This window comes from Gobio gobio (genome assembly GCF_949357685.1).
Source record: "Gobio gobio genome assembly, chromosome: 9".
Taxonomy (NCBI): Eukaryota; Metazoa; Chordata; class Actinopteri; order Cypriniformes; family Gobionidae; genus Gobio; species Gobio gobio.
The window spans coordinates 48,676,310-48,694,236 of NC_137115.1; the positions used below are offsets into that span (position 1 = coordinate 48,676,310).

Genomic DNA, 17,927 nt, shown 5'->3' on the forward strand with positions numbered 1-17,927 from the left:
ACCCAAAATTGGATTTTCTTCACTTGAGTGCATTTGTAATGTTGCATCTGTGTGTATTTTAACCCTTAAACAGTTAGTTCACCCAAAAATGAATCACACGCTGTCATTAATCACTCATCCTCATGTCGTTCCAAACCTGTAAGACTTCCGTTCATCTTCGGAACACAAAAAAATATATTTTTAATGAAATCTGAGAGCTTTCTGACCCCACATAGACTGCAACGTAATAGCCTTTTTTCAAGGCCCAGAAAGGTAGTAAAGACATAAAGAAAGGTAGTGTCAATCTCTGAATCTGTTCACGTTGTAAACACAGTGCAGCACTTTCGTGTTCCTCGTCAGAACGCCGGCTCAGTATTGGCCGGCTCCTGCATCTGCACCACACACATGCGTCATGGTGCTCACGTGAACAGCATCGGAAGAAATTGTTTAATAAAGTTGTTATTTTGGGGGGTTTTTGCGCACAAAAAGTATTTTCGATGTTTCATAAAATTAAGTTTGAACCACTGGAGTCACATGGACTATTTTAATGATGTCTTTCCTAACTTTTCTGGGCCTTGAAAGTGTTGATTACGTTGCAGTCTATGTGGGGTCAGAAAGCTCTTGGATTTCACCAAAAATATCTTCATCTTCAGTTTGGAACGACATGACGGTGAGTAAAAAAAAAAATTCCGGGTGAACTATCCCTTCAAGGGCGCATATTAATACCTTAAAGGTACATGTTAGTAACTATTGTGTACATATTAGCAGTGTTGGGGGTAACGCATTAGTAAGGAACATGAGTTACATCAGGGGTCTCCAAACTCGGTCCTGGAGGGCTATTGTCCTGCAGAGTTTAGCTCCAACCCCAAAAAACACAACTGTCCCAGCTCTCACAAGGCCCTAGTAAGACCTTGATTCATAGCTGTCAACATTGAACATTGAAAATAAGGGAGATTTCCCGGAATCCATCCACAAAATAAGGGATTTTTTTACACGATTCTTACCTACAAACTTAAAAAAAAGAGTCTAAAGAGTTTATAACTACACAAAATATTTTGATTTTGGCCGTCAGCGTCCTGATCCATCATTGCACATCACACTCATCTACTATACTCTCCTTGAAGTTTACTTCCCGCTACTTTTTCCCTCTTCCTCCCAACCGCGGCTGCAACTGTCTTCTTCTTCTTCGATAGTAGCCTAAGCCAGTGTTTCCCAACCTTTTTTCAGTCATTTTATCATACGTTACGCTAGGGGTGTAACGGTACAGATTGCTCACGGTTCGGTTTGTATCACGATTTAAGGTTCACTGTTTCGGCACGGTTCAGTATTTGCTATGTTCAGGGAAAAAAGGACTACTGTCAAATAAAAAAAAAGAAAATAATAAGAACAAATCATTTAAATACAAGCAGCAGCACAAATAAATACTATTGAGCAAAGATACTAATAAAATAAACTATGCTTTTCAGGTTTTTCAGGTACGTCTAACATTAGTTTTCAGGTACAGAAATTGATCAAATGTAAAATAACATTGCATATATGACTGTATAAATTAAAGATTAATCCTATTAAACTTACAAAAGTTATTCAATCAAGAGCAGTGAGTGATGCCCTTGTCTTTTGTTTGACATTAAACAGACAGCAGTAAAGGCTACTGCCCCTTTAAGACCTCGGATATGCGTCGTCTTTTCTGGACTGTATAAAGCTTACTTAAGCCATATACAGACTATGTCTGCTAGAATACTCATCAATATGTTGACATACTTTTTGCGTGAGTTTGTCCGTTCAAGAGCAAGACTTGAAAGAGAACTCAATATTTGCGCGCTGAGAGACGTGTGCGCGCTCTCGGATGAGTGCACGGAAAATTTTCTCACAGTGCGCGCGACTTCTCATTCGCGTCTTCTGGCACTAAACCAGATAGTTGCGTGTTCTGAGTTAACACAATCAGAACGTAAAAATACGGGATATTTTACGGGAAAATACTAAAACGGGAAGACAGCGGGAAAAGAGCTAAAATACATGAGAAACCCGGAAAAAACGGGAGGGTTGACAGCTATGCCTTGATTATCTGGTTCAGGTGTGTTTATTTGGGGTTGGAGCTAAAATCTGCAGGGCAGTAGCACTCCAGGACCGAGTTTGGAGACCCCTGAGTTACGTAATCAGATTACTTTTTTCAAGTAACTCCACTGTCAAAACTAATTTGTTCAGTTTACTTAATTAAATTGTGCAAACTCGTTGCCTTAATTCAATTAAGTAAGCATTACTTTATTGCATTAAGTTGTTCTTACTTAAACCGTTTAAGTTGTCAACTTAATTCTATCTGTGATCTGAGGAAGTGTACTCCCAGAGTGCATTGCGGCATGAATAAATTAATTGATTCGTTTTACTATTTTTGGCTTTATTTAACTATTTGTCTTTTGTCAGTATATACACAATAACGACAGCAAATAAAATAGTAAAGGTCTTATTAATAATAATAATAAAAATCCGTGTTACCATTGTTGTGTTTTGCATGCTGAATGTTGAAGTCTGTGTGTGACTCACTCATGCATGGTCAATTGCTATTGTCACAAATATAGAGGTATAATATCAACCCAATTAAAAGGTTATGCCATAAATATTAGCACAAAATATATAAAAAGATCATTATTTGACATGAAATATAGTTATGTTATATATCATTAATGGACAAATATTATATATATATATTACTTCCATTCTTTTGAAATCAAACAACTATGATTTATTGTTGCAATACTACAAAAATAGGAAGTTAATTACTATAATATGAATGAAGTTCCAAGTGGCCAACCAAATAGTAGTGGGAAGTTCGGATCATTTTACTGACACGGATCTTTGAGTCTCGTTCAGCAAAATGAACTAATCTTTTTTTGAGTCATTTCGAATCATTTCGTTCATTTCAGAAAAATATAATTAAAATGACGATGATGTTAAATAGCCCAACCCATCTAGTACTTAGTATGTTGATTACATTTGTAAAACTAAATAAAAATAAACTATAAGGTACTGCAACCAAAGCCAAATGATAAGAAACTGAAACTTTTAATTAATTGATTAGTTGTTGGGTCAGGCTTTTGCAGTCTAACTCTGTTAGTTCACCTCACCTCCTGATCCGAGACATTCTTTCTTTTGCAACTTCATATTTATCACGTTTGTTCTCCGCCTCTCGTGTCTTCGAACTCCTCGAGACGTTAGTTGTCGACTCGTCTGTGTCTGACTCTGATCTGGGGCCGGGCCATGTGACACAGGTCCGGGAACAGAATGATTAGTTCATCTTTCGAGTCTCGAGTCTCGAGTTCGGGTTTGAGTATTTCGTTCTTCCTGTCAGTCCCATAGAGTCTATGCTGTCAGTAACGGAAACAGAAAAGTTTAGTTCTTACGAGTCTTTCGGGTTTGACGTTTGAGTCATTCGTTCTTTTGCCACCACGTGACTTGTCACCGCATTGAACACTAGTTCACAAACTTTTTACTAACAAGCACGTAGTTATTTTTTTATTTTATTTTTGTTATATATAATCCTCAGTTAATATCAGACATAAACAAATATGGGAAATATATTGACTATTCAAGACTAACATCACAAATTCAAGTCAATTAGACTATTACTCATTTTGAATCATATAGCACAAAAACACACACACACACACACATTTTAAATATATATATATATATATATATATATATATATATATATATATATATATATATATATATATATATATATATATATATATATATATATATATATATATATATATATATATACACACATGTATGTGTGTGTGTGTGTGTGTGTGTGTGTAATATGTTTTTGTATAGGTGTTATAGGCCTATAAGCTATGTTTTTTATTGATAAGCTCTGATTTTTATTCATTAATAACACAAGGACAAAAAAATAATAATATAACTCAATAGAGAAAAATTTAATACAGTTGATTCAAAATGAGTAATAGTCTAATTGACTTGAATTTGTGATGTTAGACTTGAATAGTCAATATATTTCCCATATTTGTATATGTCTGATATTAACTGAGAATTATATATAAAAAAATAAAATAAAATAAAAAATAACTACGTGCTTGTTAGTAAAAAGGTTGTGAACTAGTGTTCAATACAGTGACAAGTCACATTGCAAAAGAACGAATGACTCAAAAGTCAAACCCGAAAGACTCGTAAGAACTAATCTTTTCTGTTTCTGTTACTGACAGCATAGACTCTATGGGACTGACAGGAAGAACGAAAGACTCAAACCCGAGACTCGAGAGAACGAATCTTTTCTGTTTCTGTTACTGACAGCATATGGGACTGACAGGAAGAACGAAAGACTCAAACCCGAACTCGAGACTCGAGACTCGAAAGATGAACTAATCATTTTTGTTCTTTCCAGTACAGATTCAGCGTAATGCGCATGCACGGTCAACACAAAATGAACGAATCACTCTCTGAGACAACTCGGTAGTCCCGAGTCATATTAAAGATTCGAAACGTTCATGAACGACACATCACTACAACCAAAGGGAACACTAATCACAATTATGGTGAGAGGAAGTGGAGGAAATGAGTGAAAAGTCTATAAAAAAATGCCCCGCCTCAAAAACACTTTGCCCACCCGCCCGCTTGTTTTTTTGCTTTGGCAAAATGGTACTCAAACCAGTCAAGTAATGTTTACTTGAGTTTTCTGAGTAACGAAGGCATAGCATGCAAATAGTTCAGATTACTTAATTGTTTTAAGTAAGTTCAACAAATTATTGGACATTAAGTAAAGTTTACTAAAAAAGTCTTAGTAAGAACAACTGTTGGATTTTACAGTGTTGAAGTAACACATTAATTTTAAATTTACAACAATTTTTTTTGTATTAGTTAGTTTTTTCAAATAATAAATGAAGCTATTTGTTTTATTGACTGACAGCCCCCATGTTGAGAGAAATCGGGGTAGCACTTTATTTTACTGTCCTGTTCACCATACATTCTATGTACTTATTATAATTATTACAATAACTGGGTAATAACTAGGTACTGACTCTGAACCTACCCCTAAACCTAACCTTAACCCATGTAGTTACCATAAATGAACCAGTACTTTATGTATTGATTCCACACTCCAGGAAAGGTTTCTACACACAGACTGGAGTGTGTTTGCTTCTCAAACCACCAGTGGCGCTCACACAGACATTGACTCCTACACCTCCTCTGTAGTGGATCATATCAATACCACCATTGACAGTGTTACAACCCAGAAACAGATCACCACATACCCAAATCAGAAGCCATGGATGAACAGGGAAGTGCGACTCCTGCTGAAGTCTCACAATACTGCCTTTAGATCAGGAGATGCACAAGCCTACAGTACGTCCAGAGCAAACCTGAAGAGGGGCATCAAACAGGCCAAGCACTGCTACAAGCTAAAGATAGAGGCAGGGGCGCAACTACCCAGTGCCAGAGGGGTATGCAGCAACAATTTTGGCGCCCCCCCCAATAACAAATAGTTATTAATAGGCTAATAACGAACATAAAAATAAACATTTGTTTGAAAGTAATTAAAGAGGAAATTAGGAGTTAAGCAATATCATACGAGCAAGAGTGCTTTCCAGAGAAGCCTATATCAGCACAATTGCAAAATGCGATATTAATTTTATACAACAGTTCAATAAACAACAAGTTGTCATTTTTTACAGTTTTGCTCAATTTTTCCAACAAAAATAGATTCAAACAAAGTATAGGTTTCGTTCTCGAATAATTCACAGTTTTTGAACAGTCGGTTAGAACAGTTGAATGATTCTAGAATCCACTCACGCCGCCAAATATACTGGCGGTTTTATAGATTCATAGGCCTGGAATAATTTCATATTTCTATAATTAAAATATTATATTTAGAACATAAATCTAAAAATCTCATGACATTATTTAGGCAATTGTAATTACAGTGTAAGTGGATTTTAATAAATGGTAAGATGGATTTTGTTGATACTGATTTAATTTAATTCTTATAACATTCATAGTGTATCGTGGTAAATAGTGTAATGACTTAAAAAGATGGTCAACAATATGTAACTTTACTTTATAAGAGGTGTGCCCTAAAAAGTAAGCATGCAATTTTGAGAACACCAAGGAAAGAGCACGTTATTTAGTCTGTTTGGATACTTCAAACAAGTTTGCACTGCCTGTTTGGTTTACCTGTTTAGCCTTGTAAGGTGGAAAATAATCAAAGATATTTGAAATGGAACAAAATCCTCTGCTTTGCTGTTAACTGCCATCGTCGTGATCAAGATATTGAAATTGACTCAACCCCTTCCCCCTTAACGCCATCAGAAGGGCCAGGTTGAGTTAGAAAGACAAAAGAATGATTGGCCGGCTGGCCAACAGGTTTTCGCACCTTTGATACAATGGGGGAAGTTTTGTCTGATTGGTTATTTTCAAATGTCTCACGGGTTGGTCTGATTGGTCAGTTTTACAAGAGTCAGGTTTGAATTTGGTGACATCAGGGAAGACGATAAAAGAGAATTTGATCTGTAGCTCGCTCTCTTTGGTTTCTCTGGCTTTCTCTGGAGAGAGCTATTCTTTAGCTCTCTCTCTCTCTCTCTCTCTCTCTCTCTCTATCTCTCTCTCTCACAGGTAACATTCTAGGCAGAGGCCTACAGAGCATAATTAAGGGTTTATGTTTTACATTTATTTGAAACGATTTTAAGTGTAACCATAACCAGAATTTGTGTTTCCTTTTAGAAGAGATTTATATCTATGATGTAATTGACATTTTACATTTACTTGATTGTTAATAAATTGTTACATTTTGATCCTTTCTGAATTAATCTGTAATTATTAACTATCTCCAATGTGGAACGTTATAATTGTAACAAAGGGTTAAAACGGAACGATCAAATGTATGATTAACTACCAAATATAGATGACCAAACAATCGGTTGGGATTCTCTTCTAAATGCGACAACTAAATGAAATGGAGTCAGATAAAGAATATTATAATCAAATCCATTCTTCCAGCTGAGACACTGAACGCGTAAGGCCTTCACCGCGGTTCGCTACCGATCATTGGAGCGAATTCATGCGGTCTTACAGTTGGTGACCCCGACGTGATGTTGCGAGCAGACGAGCAACGTGTTTTCAGCGAAGTATTGGATTTAAAATCAACAAGAGATTTGAGCTTCTCTTTCCTCAGCTGTTCTGTTGATCTTGTGAATGGATTAAAGCGGACCCTCCGACCAGAATGAGTAAGTAAACCTTATTTGCCTTTTAGAATTGTTGAGGGAAAGTTTTATTTGCATTTCACACATATAGACACATTTCTAGAACGGGTCGGTATGCCCACTATAGATCGGAACCGTAGAAATCCGATATTGTGTAAGAATTAGACGTGAAACATGACTTTTCAGGGAAATAACAGCAGCAGTGTAGATGAGGAAATTATGTCAATTTTAGGCGTACAATTACAAGATCTCCTCGTTCGATTAAGCGATAAAGGATTGAACCTGAAATGGAGTAACACCGAAATTATATCCTGGTATTCTGCTAAGGGCGCACAGCTCAAATCTGAATCAAAATACAAGAAAATCCCCGCTGCAATTGTTTATTTGCTTCGTCGTAACGATCTCAAGACAATGGTCGAGAACGAACGAACGATAGCAAATATCAAAGAAATTGAAAGATTGCGATCCGACGAATTAGAAAAGTTAAGATCAAAAGTCGAATCAGTCTCATATGAGCAACTTGAGTGGGCTAGGCAGCGTGAAAATATGGCAACAAAAATTGATCAGTTACAAGGAAAACTTCGAACCGGCAATAATTACATATCTGCTCTCGAAGATTGTTGTGATAATGCAGGATTTCCAGTGGCCGCAGTAAGACAAGCAGCACTGGATGAAATTTCGGAACCAGCAAAGCCAAATGATAATGATGACAATGATGCTGCGTTAGGATACAGGCCACAGAGAGAAACTCGTAACCAAGCTCCTGTGTTAATGCCTGAACATCCAAAACAACGAAGCCTGATAAAGACTCGCACAAAAGCTAACGACACAGCTAAGAAATCTGTTAAGGTCGCCGTGCTTAAAACTATGACTAATGCGAACGACGAAACCACAACGATCAGCCGTCCGTTAACCTGCGAAGAATGTTCCAGACACAAACAAGTCGTTGGAGTAATGCCAAGAAAAGGGCCGTTTCAACCATATTGGGAAACATTGATGCTACAGGCTACGGTGTATAAGCTAGAAGTTAGAGACGTGTGGCAAATAGCACTTCTCACTCTCCCTGAAGAGCTCAGACCGAAACTAACCGAAGGCATGAAGTCTGGCAGCATAATAGACCGAGTCCGCAACGAAACAGACAAAGACATATATGAACGACTAAAACAGGCATTATTAGAAATGAGGGGACCGACACACGCAGATTGGAGCAAAATACTAGAAATCCAACAGGCGAGTGATGAAACATTTGAGACATACGCCGAGCGGTTATGGGTAACTTACAGAGAACACTCAGGATTAGAAAATGCAGATCGAGACCATGACGCGTTATTACAACTTGTGAAAAATAATGCTGGCATCCCAATCCAACGGGCTTTGTCAAATGGCGTCGATCCAGTTAAAAACACATTCCAATCCATAGTAGACTGGGGCTCAAGAATAGAAAATAGATGGAAATCTAAGCTAAATGCTGAAAAGTGCATGACTCCCATAATGCTTAACAGCAATGGGATTAAAAAGCATGTTCACTTCGTAGATGAGGTGACTTGCTCTAATGAATCTGAAGCATTTAGTTCAGAAAATGCACAAGAAAGTGTGTCTATTTTAGCTCTTAAGGGGATGCAGGATGATTTGCAAGCATCCGAGAGTCATGAATATACTGAAACTCCAGGAGAAGGTAGCAGACAACCCAACAGACAACCCAATGGCAAAAAGAACAGGTTTTGCAGATCCTGTCAGAAAATCGGACATGTCGATGGAAAATGCTGGTCACTGGGTAACGGGCGACCTCCACCGTATTTTCAGAAAAATAGGAAATTACTTTTTAAAGGCAAAGAAAAGCGCTCATTTGCAGGTAAAACTCTCAGTGAGCTAACTGCAGTGTTCATGCAAGGCCTTCAGCTATTAACTTCACTTGCCAGCGGGCTAGCAGCCTCTTAGCAAGGAGTTTAATAATAAAACATCCAGATTACAATGATCCTGTTTGTATTTTCAAATTTGTAATTGTATAACACATTGTGTGCATTGATTACACATAATAGTTGTTTGTGTTACAAGATACACATAGACTAGTCAAGTTTATTCTTTAAAACACATGATTGCTTTACTGTAAGTGATGAAACACTTAGGATAAAGGTCGTAGATGCTGCGCATTCTAGGCCATGTATCTTGTGTAAATTGGAATAACTTTAATACTGGAATTGTACAGCAATTTCAAGTTGCATGTGTCAATGTTGAATTTGTTTGTCTCCTATAGTGGAAGCTCTGCTATTTCCCATATAGCTGCAGTAAACCATAAACAGGAACATAGAATTGCCATCTGGCTACAGTGTGAATTACAATTGCATTAACCATGAAAATGTCTTCATCGCAACAGGACCCAATAACTCTGACCTTTGCTATTTCTAATTTGAGCAAGTTATAATACTTTTCATTGGTTCAATTCCCAGTGCCAAAAAGGAGGGGAATTGTGCTGTTAAATGTGGCACAGATAATAGAAAACCAATTCATAGTTAAATGTGGCACAGACAATAGAAAACCAATTCATAACCAATTCATCCTTCACTCAGATTGTGAAGGCTCGACTGCCAGAACAGTCTTAAGTGTTAATACACAGAAACAGCAGCAACAATTAACTGTGTTTCTCTCTAAATTTGTTTCTCTTTAAATTTGTAATTTGTTTCTATCTCAGGATGACAATTGCAATTCCTTGGAGGACGGACGGCCAAAAGGCCCTCCTCCCCCCTGCATCTCAAAACTGGAGATGTGAGAGATGGGTGCGAATATCTTTATATATATTCGATGAGGTCAATCACACCTCACAATATGTCTACATGACCTCCCAGTGAAAAAACTGGAATTAAATTATGCAACACAGATTGATATTGATTAGATTCCACCCATCTCCAAAACATTAACACAGAACACACCCTACACTCACGACAACATCACCTGGAATAGACCAAATCTATTCAGGCTGAGCACTACACATCATAAACGACAAAGATGACATAGAGTCTAAAAGTGTTACTTCACTAAAGATCTATTGTTCATCTTTTCACACCAACAGATCCAGATAGCTACACTCACTCACACACACACACACACACACACACACACACACACACACACACACACACACACACACACACACACACACACACACACACACACACACACACACACACACACACACACACACACACACACACACACACACACACACACACACACACACACACACACACAGTTACCAGGAATACCCATTATTGTATGACTAATCATATTTAGATCTACATTAATTACATTGGAAGATTCCTGAACAAACACAGTGGTTATTATATATATATATATATATGTTTTCATAAATGTGATTGATTTGTTGTTTTTCTTTTATGGTTTATTGATGAATACCATCTTTTTTTTAATGTATCAATTGCACTGACTTTTGCTACATTTCCTTCGAGAAATTCAGACCAAAATGCTCAAATTCCACTACCACCGAAATAGTGGAAAGTTACATGAACTTTGAGTTTGATTTCCGAGTCTTGGTTACACTGAATATTTTGCTAATACTCCTCATGAAAAGGGGGACTTAAAATCAACAATGATTTGTTTTGTTATAATGCATTTTATTTCAATGTTCCCAGAAACAATGTACGAGCTTGTGGAATCTTCTTTTTATTCTCAAACCCTGACCACTTTATTAAGTATATTGATTTAAGGGCTTATTTCCAGAGACTATTTTAATATGACCACATCAGACTTCTGACCAATGAAAAATGCCATGTATGCTTTTGTTCTTTGTTGTGCTTAAAGGGTAACTAAACCCTAAACCAACTTTTTTTAGTTAATGATCTGTAATACTGGGGCTTTATTAATGCTGTTCATTGATTCGAGTCAATGTTTTGACATTTGAGTATAAAGTGTTTTAATTCTATAAAATATGGTGTAAAACCGCCAAAGTGCTGCCCTCTTAAGGTTGAACGGTGGCTACTGCAGTTGAATTTTCCTATTGGACGTTGTGGTACATCGTGACGTAGGATGGCACCTCCAACGGCTCACTATCCGCGCCCCTAGCACGAGCTCACCACGCCCTCAGAAATGTTTCCCCCAATCACATGATGAGAACGACTTCACTCCAGTATGAACTGTCATATTACATGAAGTGGAAACATTATGAATGAAACTCACTTGACACTTGCTTTAACATTGTATTGAAGAAAATACGGTTAAATAATGCACTTGTCAGTACACGTCAGGCTTTTCTTGCGATACTATTGCCGCCCGTCATGTGTACAGATAATTTTCATACATGAGACGCACTTTCAAACCCTGTCACGCAAGTGGTTGCCGCGGACGCAGATAGATTAGGTCAGTTCTCTTGCGCGGCTGCTTCACTAGCATCGTCTGCATCAGGAGTTAACGCAGTTTGAGCTGCGGCTCGCATTGATAAGGCTCCGGGTTTATGTCTACAGACAATCCACCCTCCTCCACTTCAGGTGAAGGTAGGAGAAATGACCGCTCTGTTGCAAAGCTGGCGTCACTCCAGTCATTCTCCATCTTTGCGACTCGCGAGTCTGACAGCTGTCAATCAATCCGTCACTGCGGGTCTCAGGTGCACGCCCTCCGCTCAGCCCCGCCCTCGGTTTGTCCCCTCTGTGTCCGCCGGGCTCTGCCCACTTTTCCAGCATTTTTTGAAAATTGCCAGTGGGTGGAGTTAAGCTCTGAGCAGGGGTTTAGTTACCCTTTAATCACAGAATACCTGCAGCAAAAGTTCGCTCCTGTGTCCTCAAAAAGAGTGACTGTTCTTGAGGTGTGAAGTAATCAATGGACGTTTTGCATATCAATGATGAAGTTCTCATGCAGGGCTACAAGGACAACAAAGGCTGAAAACTGATCAGCTGCTTTTGCAACAAGTCTGGACGAGAAGTCTGAAGAATAACATCTACACACAACAGAAAGCATATCTTTGTGGACAATGCCACCTTTGGACTCAATGGTTGTGGCCAATGGTGCCAAACGGGGAACTGTAAGGTGGAAAATAATCAAAGATATTTGAAATGGAACAAAATCCTCTGCTTTGCTGTTAACTGCCATCGTCGTGATCAAGATATTGAAATTGACTCAACCCCTTCCCCCTTAACGCCATCAGAAGGGCCAGGTTGAGTTAGAAAGACAAAAGAATGATTGGCCGGCTGGCCAACAGGTTTTCGCACCTTTGATACAATGGGGGAAGTTTTGTCTGATTGGTTATTTTCAAATGTCTCACGGGTTGGTCTGATTGGTCAGTTTTACAAGAGTCAGGTTTGAATTTGGTGACATCAGGGAAGACGATAAAAGAGAATTTGATCTGTAGCTCGCTCTCTTTGGTTTCTCTGGCTTTCTCTGGAGAGAGCTATTCTTTAGCTCTCTCTCTCTCTCTCTCTCTCTCTCTCTCTATCTCTCTCTCTCACAGGTAACATTCTAGGCAGAGGCCTACAGAGCATAATTAAGGGTTTATGTTTTACATTTATTTGAAACGATTTTAAGTGTAACCATAACCAGAATTTGTGTTTCCTTTTAGAAGAGATTTATATCTATGATGTAATTGACATTTTACATTTACTTGATTGTTAATAAATTGTTACATTTTGATCCTTTCTGAATTAATCTGTAATTATTAACTATCTCCAATGTGGAACGTTATAATTGTAACAAAGGGTTAAAACGGAACGATCAAATGTATGATTAACTACCAAATATAGATGACCAAACAATCGGTTGGGATTCTCTTCTAAATGCGACAACTAAATGAAATGGAGTCAGATAAAGAATATTATAATCAAATCCATTCTTCCAGCTGAGACACTGAACGCGTAAGGCCTTCACCGCGGTTCGCTACCGATCATTGGAGCGAATTCATGCGGTCTTACAGCCTACACGTTAAAAGCGTGGGTTTTGTCAGACTCATAGCGCGCGTCGTCGATTTACCATATAAGCGCACGTTCTCACGTTCTCTGGGGTCACGGAAAACCCGCGTCGGTTTTTTAAATAGCAAATCATGCGTCGAGGACGTGCGCTTTGATATAAAAACCCGCATCGGATTTGCTGTCAAATCGAACGCTTTTGACGTGTCAGTGCGCAATCAGACGCCCGCCCAAGCGTATATGATCACTTTTTGGCTTGCCACTGGAATTATGGAATCTTATGAGGGTGCCTACTCTAGCCTGCTAGTCCTCTAAAATGTTATATAATATTGAGGAAATACAGAAATTATTTAGAAACGCACAACAGCAGCTACATATAGAAAATACCACAAAAAAAGATTTTTTTTACACCATCGTTTTGGCGCCCCCAAGGTGCTGCGCCCCTATGCGCCGCATTTAGCGCATACCCACTTTTTGCGCCACTGGATAGAGGGACACTTTTCCAACTCTGACCCTCAACGCATGTGGCAGGACATTCAGGCCATCAGTGACTACAAACCCACCCACTCCACCCCCGCAACCACTGATGTCAACTTCCTGAACGAGCTAAATTACTTTTATGCCCGCTTTGAAAGAGACAACAGAGAAACTGCCACCAAGCTCAAACCCTCAGATGACCACACACCAATCACACTCCCACAGATGTCTGCAAGGCACTGAGCCGGATCAGCGCACACAAGGATGCTGGACCAGACAACATCCCTGGTCGTGTTCTCAGGGCATGTGCGGAGCAGCTCGCTGGGGTTTTTACAGACATGTTCAACCTGTCTCTTGCCCAAGCAGCTGTACCATCATGCTTTAAACGCACTTCCATTGTGCCAGTGCCAAAACACTCTAGGCCGAGGTGCCCTAATGACTACCGCCCTGTAGCACTCACACCCATCGTTATGAAGTGCTTTGAGCGGCTGGTCCTGGAACACCTAAAAGACTCTCTACCATCCACATTGGACTCACACCAGTTTGCCTATCGCAGCAATAGGAGCACAGAGGATGCCGTTTCCATGGCACTGCACTCTGTGCTCACTCACCTGGACAATAAGAACACTTATGCACGCATGCTGTTTGTTGACTTCAGCTCAGCATTCAACACTGTCATCCCAACCAAGTTAATAGCTAAATAGTTAATAACCGTTTCTCTACTCCCTCTTCACCTCCGACTGCAAGCCTGTGTATGGATCTAACTCCATCGTCAAGTTTGCGGACGACACTACTGTGATCGGTCTCATCAGCAACAACGATGAGACTGCCTATAGGGAGGAGATCCAGCACCTGGCCACATGGTGCACTGAAAATAACCTGCTCCTCAACACCACCAAAACGAAGGAGCTCATCGTGGACTTCAGGAAGGAGTCAAGAGGCACACACGACACCATCCACATCAATGGAATGGCTGTTGAACGTGTCTCCAGTTTCAAGTTCCTGGGGATCCACATCCTGGCGGACATGTCGTGGACGACCAACACCTCCAGCCTGGTCAAGAAGGCTCACCAGCACCTCTTCTTCCTGAGGACACTGAGGAAGAATCAGCTCTCCTCGGCTATCCTGGTGAACTTCTATCGCTGCGCAATAGAAAGCATCCTGACCAACTATGTGGCAGTATGGTATGGGAGCTGCTCTGTTGCGGAGCGCAAGGCACTGCAGCGGGTGGTGAAAACTGCCCAGCGCATCACAGGGACTCCACTGCCTGCCATCGAGCACATCCAGAGGACACGCTGTCTGCATCGAGCTCGCAGCATCCTCAAGGACTCCTCTCACCCAGCCCACAGACTGTTTTCTCTCCTGCCCTCGGGCAGGCGTTTCAGGATCCACCGGACCAGGACCAGCAGACTAAAGAACAGTTTTTTCCCTAGAGCTGTCTCTTTACTGAACTCAAACCCCCGTTGATCCACTTCCCTCATAAACTGATAATTCTCCTACCTCACATCTGCCTTCACTTTGTTATTTGCACTACAGACTGTTTATTACAGTAACAACTGTTTACTTATGCATTTTGCACTACCATACCTTAACTGTATTATGCTCATTTGCACTGCCGACTGTTATTTACAGTACCTACTGTTTACATTTGCATTTTGCACCGTACTTCTAACTGTAATATGCAACTACTTTCCACTGCACTTTTACACTTTTTTTCGGATAGCTTCTGTCCATAATTTATTGCACTACCTTAATCCACTGCCATATTCCTCATCTTAGCCTAACATGTATCATTGTATACCTCTATCTGTAAAATTCTGTTTATAGTAATAGCCATCTGTATATTATATTATATTCATAGTACATATCCACCTGTAAATTCTGTTTATAGTAATAGCCATCTGTATATTATATTATATTCATAGTACATATCCACCTGTAAATTCTGTTTATAGTAATAGCCATCTGTATATTTATTCACTGTACATATTCACCTGTAAATTCTGTTTATAGTAATAACCATCTCTCTATTTATAGATATATTTATATATATATATTCAGAACGTATCCATGTCCTGCACTTATGCAAACGTTGTATGTCCTGCACGTGACGTGCAATAAACCAATCAGAGTCTCATCTCCCATTCCCTTTAAAGGCCAGTTGCGCTTGCACCATGGCGGATTCGCTATTTACATGCCGGAATTTGCGAGCAGAAAAACTGAACGCTTCTCCAGAGAGGAATCCTTTTATTTTTAATATTTAAAAATGTTTGTGTGCTGCTGCACGTCCCTGTGTGTGTAATAAGCAGAGTGTATGCACATTGTGCACCCGCCTATAGGCGCATATTACTAACGTGCCTTTTAAATAACACAAAAAATATTGTGCCATTGACTTTAGACCAGTTTTCAATTGACCTATCGGTAAGCCCCGCCCCCCTTAGTTACTGTTGCTAACTCGGACAAACAAAAGGAGTTGCTATATCTTACAATGACAGCCGTCAGTGTGAAAACCTTCTCCCAAGATGTTTTTGGACACAGAATGTAGCGTATACCCCATCCGAATGATGGCCAAACTTTACTGATGGTTTATCAAGTTTATTATGTCCTTTTTCCCTCCAAAAAAATCATTGTAAGAGCTGAACAAACAAAGCATAAGAAGTGCGCACTAACGTCTCATTCACAAACTATCTCTCACCGTTGCATTACCATTAACATACACAGCAAACTACACAAAAACACTCCTACAACTAACAGTAAACAAACATATACACAGACCGTATGCCTTTTCGAGGGTGCAGTTAATAACTGGTAACGTTACAGTTTGTATGATCTGCAAAACAACTCAGATAAACTGCGTGCAAGCTCTTCCTTTCACCACCCGTAGACTATAATACCCATCAAAATAGGAGCCCTCCTTAGTAGGACAGATAATGTAGACCTTAAACATATCTAAAATTAAATTAATTTACATATATAACCGGTTTAATATGGAGAGGCACTGAAATGTAGACCTTCGTGTTTTTGACCTACAGTGTTACATGACGTGAGAACAGTTAACTTAGTTATTACAGTTTGTATGTTAGCAGGGACTTTAATCGTAACTTAACGAGAGTATGACAAACAGAAAATCCTCTCAGGATCCCTGGAGTCAGTGTTACAGTACCTCAGGCACAACATGTAGTATTTGTAGCATAAACACCATCAAACCGATGAGAGCTTCGGACTTTCCAATTTTTCTCTATGGCACTGACACCTAAAGATGTCCGAGTTCCGGTCCCGGCGCAACTGATACTCAACTGCTATTGGCTCATCTGCGTTCGAGGGGAGGGGCTTACCGATAGGTCAATTGGTCAATGGCACAGTTGCCTCAAAATAGCAACGCCCCAACAATCAGCCTGAACACACCTTGTTTTCAGACCAGCACGCCCATGGGTGAACAGATGGGCGCGAGTGCATTTGCTATTTAAACAACATGGCGTTGGACATGAAAATGATAACTGCGTCGGGCTTAAACTTGCAAAAAACACTTGCGTTGCGCCTGGCACCGTGTATAATAGGGCCCAATGTTGTAACACATTACTTTTAAAGTAACTTGCTCCAACACAGCATATTAGTACCTAAAGTGTACATATTAGAGCCTTTTGAAAGGGTACTGCCCCAGTGACCGCTTTTGTACTTTTTTTTCTGAGAGTGAATGATGACATGAAATGAAATATTACCTGACCAACAAAAATGTTCCCTGCCACACTGAGAGTCTCTGTAGAGGAGGTTCCCATCGTTACCTGCATTACCCAGGAAATCTTCACACAGAATGATATATTGTTAATACAGCCATATGAAGAACATATTCTAAAGGTCTCACAGGTTGAATCAATACAAGACTGGAGTCACTTTTACCTTTGTGATGACCCACTGCATCACCCCCAGGTAATACAGCACGGACATTACACTGCTAAAGAACACCACTATAGGCAGAGCCTGTAAACATTGAGCAACATTCAGTGAAAATAAACCAGCATGCATTTCATGCCAAGTATGTGTCATTACTAACCTGGAAAGCAAATATATCTTTTATGAGGTCTCCAAACACAAATGATGAACCTTCTTTTGTGTAGTCCAGAAATATCTGGGGGGAAAAAAAAGATAAATGATTTAGAACATGGCATTTTTAGTTTTTCTGTTTTTAAATCATTTATCATTGTTTTGTTTTAATAAGTTACCACAGATTGTAAAATATTAACTTCAGCTTCTTTTAAGAGATTCGTTTGATGAAGATTATTTTAGAGGTGTCCAAATGTCTGCAGGCCACTAGTGAAAATGCTCCAATTTTTTTATTGAATAAAATAAT

General features: G+C 39.3%; 1 protein-coding gene across 1 annotated transcript in view; it reads right to left on the minus strand.

Moving 5' to 3' along the window:
- slc28a1 (solute carrier family 28 member 1) overlaps positions 1-17,927 on the minus strand; it is a 34,328-nt gene that overhangs the window by 6,311 nt on the left and 10,090 nt on the right. The window contains exons 8-10 of the mRNA XM_079825019.1: positions 17,631-17,705; positions 17,477-17,557; positions 17,299-17,379 (exon numbers count right to left, since the gene is read on the minus strand). Of these exons, the coding sequence (XP_079681145.1) occupies positions 17,299-17,379; positions 17,477-17,557; positions 17,631-17,705 (237 nt within the window). The remainder of the gene's footprint in view (positions 1-17,298; positions 17,380-17,476; positions 17,558-17,630; positions 17,706-17,927) is intronic.